Source organism: Aricia agestis, chromosome 8, assembly GCF_905147365.1.
Source record: "Aricia agestis chromosome 8, ilAriAges1.1, whole genome shotgun sequence".
Taxonomy (NCBI): domain Eukaryota; kingdom Metazoa; phylum Arthropoda; class Insecta; order Lepidoptera; family Lycaenidae; genus Aricia; species Aricia agestis.
In genome coordinates this window covers 4,835,130-4,842,500 of record NC_056413.1, presented here as the reverse complement: position 1 = coordinate 4,842,500, position 7,371 = coordinate 4,835,130, and the positions used below count along the sequence as shown (strand labels likewise).

Here is a 7,371-nt window from a genome sequence, read left to right as displayed (position 1 = left end):
TTCTTTGTTAGCCAAGGTACACGTGTTAAATAAGAGTATTAATTAGTAAGTGTAGTTGAGCTTTGGAGAGACAGAAGTGAAATCTATACTAATACTAGCTGTCCCGGCAAACGTTGCTTTGCCATAATATAAATCAAGTATTTCACCCATATTATTAAATTGAAGTGACTAAATAAGTATGTCACCATGACAACGTCCATCGCTAATCGCTATCCCGTCCCACAAACAATGGTCGCCGTCAGTCTCGAGTTGTAATAATTTAGTATTATTGATGCAACAAATGCACTTATCAATATAATAAGTACCCAGTAGCCGATTCTCAGACCCACTGAATATGCATATAAAATTTGGTTAAAATCAGTAAAGTCGTTTCGGAGGAGTACGCGGCCTAACATTGTGAAACGAGAATTTACCGCGTTTTATTTAAAATACCGCGAGGTATCGAAAGAACTCCTAATTTTTTAAGTATGCTGTGACAATGATGTTGTTTTAAGAAGCTTGAATTAAAAATTAGAAGTTGAATTAAATAAAGCTAAGGCGCTTCTGGATCCAAAGTCACTGAATAGAACTTCTGAGTCTTTAAAATAAGGTATTTGAGAATTTTGGCGTTGCATAATATGCAAAATTGAAATATATAATTTCAACTTTATGAGTTCATGAGTTGTTTCCTGAATCAGAAGTTACTGTACAAGAACATAACTCTTGAGCCTATAATAGACACGTGAACTTTTCGCCATTTAGAGACGTTGTAGTATAAAGTGTGGCTGATAAAAGATACCAAATGTGAATATTTTTGAAATCCACTTAAGTATTAAGTAATTATTTAATAATTATGGTTACCTGTAACTAAAAAGAGCGTAATATGAATCAAATGGCGCATTTTTATACAGCATTATTTTGTTATTTTATTTATTTTACCAAAACCGAAAATACCGAATATACCGGTTTTTGTAAAATGAATACCGGTATTACTTAGACCTAAATTTGGCCCGGTATCCCGGTATTTTTGAAATTCGGTATCCCGGTTTGCGACCCCTAGTGCCAACTGCCAGTTCCAAAAGTTTCAAATATTCTGGCAGACTGAAGAAGAGCTATCTGGTACCGACTTCAAAATCATGAAGATTGAGTACAGAAATAATAGAGTTTTAGCCGAATTCGGAAAAAGGCACTATTAGATAGGAAAAATTATTTAACACTTTTTAGTTCATATTATAAGGATGTTATTATTGTTTTTACCTTGGAAGTCGGTTTTAATTTTTTGTTAAAAATAATAATTTCACTCTTTTTAGTTACCTAGTAAATCATCGCATCATATCGCGTACTATACCACAGAACACAGAACTCTACGGCCGCCCGTGGCCGCTGGCGGCCGCCGGCGGCTGCGATTTCTCAAGCGATTAAGAGGATACCACAGCAGCTAGAGAAATGAAAAAAAAGTACGTGTAATATCTATAGCTGTCTCCCTTACCTCAAGCCTATACCGCAGAACGCGATAGAGACAACTGCAGAAAATCCAGAAAATCAACGATTCGTTGTCCCCTGATTCCTTCTCCAAAACTTAACCGATTTAAGTACTTTTTTCATTAAAGATTAAAAAAGGCTTGAGCTGTGTTCCTATGTTTTGCTTTTTTTGTATAATCTATCCAAATCTGTTTTCTGGACGTTTGAACACAGTGGAAAATCTGGCCATTTTTTTGGGTTTTTGAACGTTCATATCTTATTTAATAATTAAATTATGAAAAAAAGGAAAACATAGGGACATTGTATTAGTGGCCGTAGATATTCAGGAAAAAAATTATAACTCTACTAGCATTATCCAGGGAGGAAACAGGGGACAGCGTTTGTATGGGAAAAATGGCGGTGTGGAATCCTCTTAATAATGAAGATAAAGTTTAAAATCATAATATGACACTGAAAGTGCTCGCCTCGCCGCTGCCATTCCGGTGTGGTGCCGCGCCGCGGCCGTGTGGTAAATTCCGCCGCGTTTCAAACGCATTCAAAATACGGATGGAATGCGATGGAATGCGGAAATCGGAATTTCTGAATCTGAGAAATCCGCCGCGTAATTTTAAAATTCTCAGATGTAATGTGTGCTTTAACGCTTTGGAGTTAAGGTTGGATTTGCTATTTTCGGTTTTGAAAAACATTACTGCCGAATCGCTGCCGAACTTTACGCTCGACTCGGCTCGACGGAAGTTCGGCTCGCGACGGATTTTTTTTGATAGCAGCGCTTTATACCAAACCCGATCAAAGGCCTTCGCAATGTCCAAACTAACAGCCAATGCCTCTCCCTTCGACTCAATTGCCTGAGCCCAACGATGAGTCAGGTACGCCAAGAGATCACCAGCCGAGCGACCCTTACGGAACTCGTATTGTTTGTCTCTTAGTAATCCCTGGCCGTCCAAGTACCGAAGAAGCTGGCTATTGATAAAATAAAAAAATGTTTTATTTCTGAGTAAATTTGAATCAAATTTTTTCAGAATGTCTACCTGATGCCTACCACCGGTTCGGGAACTACCCCGGCGAGAAGAACCGGCGTAAGAAACTCGCACGGGTTCCACTTTTTACCAAAAAAGTGAGAGAAAAATTATTCTTTTAAAATTCTGTCTTTCAGGAAGCCGGGACGATGCCAGTGGAATAAGAGAGCCGAAAAAGACGCGTCAAGACCGGAGCCAACTCTGGAGCACACTTTTTCAACACAATAGGCGGGATTCCGTCAGGCCCACTCGACTTTTGGATATCAAGGGAACGGAGGGCTTTTCGCACTGAGCGCTGATGAAACCGAATATCCGATGCTCGTAAATCGCGGTATGGTCGGCGGTTTCTGCCCCCCGTCATCCAGGGTCGAGTTTGACGCAAAGAGCTTGCCCAAAACATCGGCTTTGTCTTTTGCGTCCTGGGCCAACGATCCATTTCCTACGTGTAGGGTTGGCTTACAGAAATTTCCTTCAATAGCTTTGGGTCATAATGTGATGACCCATGGCATAATTATGATTTTGATGATGATGATCAAATTAATTGATGTGTCGGCTTATGCTTTCAGTTGTTTAAACAACACTGAAATCCCCGAACCTGTACCTATAAGGATTCAAAAGTTCTGTTGGGTACCTTCGGATCCAGGGTATAACCTGGTGCGAAATCTTACTTTTTGGTAGCATTTACCTCGAATGCTTCAGAAAAAATTGAAATCACTATATGTTTCCATACAAATTTCAAGGAGTCCCCCCGATTCCTCCAGGATCCCATCATCAGATCACCACTTTTGTGAACATGGTACCAAATTCGAGTTAAATCCAACACAAAAATAATTTTTGAAAATCGGATCACAAACGGCTGAGTTATCGTTGAACGTACAAAAAAAATGATACATACAGCCAAACGTATAACCTCCTCCTTTTTGGAAGTCGGTTAAAAAGTAGCCTAAATTAAGTCCTTATTATATCAACTATTCCAATAAAAGTCCCGCCAAAATCGGTCTAGCCATTTCAGAGATTACCCAGCAAAAACAGACCGACATAGAGACAGACAAAAATTGTAAAAATTGCTATTTGGGTATATGTACCGTTGTACACTGACACGCGTGCGTGCCCCGTCCACTTACCATTTCTACTGTTTTTATTGGTCTGTGCATAGAACTTACGTTAAGGTTCGACAAATTTTAATACCCCACTGTAGTGGGTTATTAAAATTTGTCGTATGTTTTTTTACACCCGTTGTAGTCATAGTGCACTATGACTACAATGGGTGTAAAAACCACCTTCAAACCTGTGTGTACTAATCATTGTTTTTTTTTGCCCGAATGCGCAAAAATCGACTATAACTTACTTATTATGCTGCGGCCGCACATGCGTCTATCCGGTCTATCGTACGAAGCTTCGTGCTATGAAATGATACCATTAGACGATACACGCAGATCGTCCAAGGGTATCGTTTTAAGCACGAAGTACTTACACAGGTGCGGCCCGGGCATTAGAGGAATACACGAAATCCGGAGCGATTTTTTCGCGCATACAAACTATAGCCAAAAGATTTTGTGACCCGGGTATAAAAACACCATAGTAGCCTATAGTTAAATGAAAAGCACAATATTTTACATGAAATTTTAACATTTTACTTTAAAGTTTATAAAATTAATATATATTAACTGTTTTAGGCATAGATAAAGGTCTATAGTACCTCAATGGTTTTAGCCATAGATAAAGTATTATAGTATAGATGTAGTCTTAGCCCGTCATAGCGTGGCCATTTTGTGCTTATTTTCATACAAGTAGTGTGCGTTTATTTTCTTGAATATTTCTATTTGTCGATTATTTCGAAGCACATTATGATACAGGAAAGAAAGTAAATTAGTTCATGATATCGATTAACTATAGTTCAAGTGATGAGAATCCGTAAACACACGTAAAAAGCTATGCTAAGCCAAATTATTAATTGATGTGACATTTTTAGCACTAATGCCTTATTTTTAGCACTAATGCATTATAGCACGAATAAGAGATTAATAAACTTATAAATTATCTTTTTAGCTTACAAAAATACCGATTGAAAAGCCCAAAAAACGTTGTTCGAAACTTACATATTTAATGTTAAATCCACGTGTTTGAGGCATTCTTTGACCATTATTAATATGGTTTATTATTTAGCGGAACCACAAAACTCAACAATATCTAGTATTAAATGTTCACTAAAAACCTTTATTGACACTTTTATTACATGAAATATTCAGACCGACTCCTTTGTTAATGTCCTAGTAAGTAGGACATAATATTACACTATATTGACGCTTATACACCGATATAATAAGGCTCTCTCCAGTCTATAGTACCTCAATGGTTTTAGGATTATATAGGTATATTAACTGTTTTAGGATTAGGCTACGATTGAAGCGAATTACGCTGCAAATGTTCCTTAATAAAAAAATCATAATATGGGCTATGGCATTCGTGACTCGGAGAACTTATGCAATTATATGAATTCGCATACGACTAGTCGTACGCACATTAACTCTGTGCCGAAGTCTGGCATCGGCGCACCGCCGTGCCTGTCGTAGTGGGGGGTTTGTTAGATTTTTTCGTTACGGAATTTCTTGATTAGATCGCTGCGCTCAAAGCCTGCGATAAAAGCTATACAATAGTTTAAAAAATCTATTTACAGAAAGATTCGTTCAGCGGCCCGTGCGCTACTCTACCACTCGGTGAAGCACGCGTTACCCGAGCGGCGTCGCGCCGAGCTGGAGGCGGTGGTGCTGCAGCACTACCCCGACCACGACACCATCACTACAGAGCTGCTGCAGGAAGCTGCTAACGTGCAGGTCATGTGAGTATATCCTTATTAATTATTATAATATTCATAATATATGTACTATCAGAGAAGTTGATTCCTATGCAAATCGGGGACCTAAGTAGTTTGGTTGCGTTACGTCAAAACCAGCTGACAGATCACTATTAACATTGAATTGACATATTCGACCAAATAACTTTGGTCTGACAATTGCATAGGAATCAACTTCCTCGATGGTACATTGTATAATTAATAATTGATGTGTTGCCCTTCATTAAAAAAAACGTCATAGTGCTGAAATTAGCTAATTGCGCGTACATGTTTTAGTTACTGAACAATAGAAAACAGGCAGAAACACTTTTTAAATCAGTAGTCACGCGTTTATAATCATTAATCAGTATACAAATAGTATAAATAGCGACTGAGCCTGTCCACACGGGCGTTGCGTCGAGGCAACGCTGCCGTTTTACGCATAGCTGCCAGCCGGCCACATAAATTGTATAAAAGAGTTTCAACAATTGTAAGGATGGATACTACAGAGGTATCACTGCACTACAAATAATATTCAAGATACAGCCGCGTGTAATTGATGTTTATAATAATGACTGAAACGAGTCCATCTAGTTCTGTTAAAAAAAACTATTTTTATTTGATTTTGAATTAATAAAAAATGTAATAACTAATAATTACTTTCTTTTTTTTTTTTTCGAAAACTATAATGTTAAACTAAAAGCGTATTTGAAATGTATCGACATATCGACATTATTTATTCTAATTAGGTCACAGCACTTCCGCTTTCCTGAGCTCTGCGTTCAACTCGCGCGCTATGTAGTGACTAGTGACATTGATATTTGATACAAAGCATGACGTAGGTAAGAAACAAATTCTAATGACTCCCATACAGTTCGACAAGGTTCTAAATGAATGTGGGTGACATTGACGGGAGCGCTGCTGGTAAAGGAGAACTGTCAAGTTACATGTCAAAAATGACGTTTTTGTATGATAAAAGCATTTAGTTCATTTTCTCGCCACGTTCAAATAAAGCCTTGTCGAACTGTACACCACTCGAAAGTGCTAACCTTCACGTAGTCAGATATAGATACCTCACAATTTCAGCTACGAGAACACAGACTACGAGTCGCACGGTCACAAGGTGGTGACCTACTTCCTGCAGTACTCCGGCATCCTAGCGCTGAAGGAGCTCTGGCTGGAAGAATTCCTCGCCTCCATGCAGCCCCAGTACATGCCAGAACTCTGGCCCGTCAAACATAACGAGGAGAGCTAATCAGGGCGAACGAAGAGCCCTAGTATATCCCACAACCTGAGCAATTTTGTGGTACACTTTACGGAAAAACTATCACGCCTATTGATTTGTGCTTTAACATTGTAATTTATACATATTGTGTATAATATATTTTCTGTTATCTTTTCGATATTTTATTAAATATAGCTAACCTGTGCGCAGTGCGAACTTCCACTACAATAAAAAGAGGAAATCAATTACATAGCACGAGTACCCAATCGCCTTCCCAACAAAGAAAAGTCAATAGTCGTTGCCTTCCACAATATGGTGGGAATTATATGAAACTTTAAAAATATGTTTGAAAACTTATTGTACATTTACAAAGACGGTTACAGAAATCACATTGCTTGAGGAACCCTGAAACATTTAAACATGGCAAGGAACATTAAATACTTATAATTTTGGTCCTTTACGCCAAGTGCTATGAAGAAAACAAGCATTCATTTATTTTAAATTGACAAGAGAATAAGTTCTTAAAATATCACGTTCATTTGAAATAGGAGTTGAACTAAATATAAAAAAACTGCCGTAAGAAACATAAAGGTTCACTTGGCGTGACAGGTCAGCATTTCCTGTAAAGGGGCCAGCTCTAAATAATTAATAATGTTATTACTTATTTAGAGCTGGCGCTCACTACGACTTTTTGTCGCGCAATTATTTTACCGACCTATAAAAATTCAAATAAAACGCCACTTTAAGACATAAGCTTTAGGTGTCATTTTGCTCTACGCCATTGAAAAGCAGCGGCAGCATGGGTCGCTAACTCGCTAGACAAATGTCGGTAGAAA

General features: G+C 38.1%; 1 protein-coding gene across 1 annotated transcript in view; it reads left to right on the top strand.

The window, feature by feature from the left end:
• The window catches only part of LOC121729791 (exonuclease 3'-5' domain-containing protein 2-like), a 23,590-nt gene extending 16,961 nt beyond the window's left edge, over positions 1-6,629 (top strand). The window contains exons 8-9 of the mRNA XM_042118416.1: positions 5,155-5,316; positions 6,397-6,629. Of these exons, the coding sequence (XP_041974350.1) occupies positions 5,155-5,316; positions 6,397-6,565 (331 nt within the window). The 3' untranslated portion in view covers positions 6,566-6,629. The remainder of the gene's footprint in view (positions 1-5,154; positions 5,317-6,396) is intronic.
• Positions 6,630-7,371: the final 742 nt, after the last annotated feature.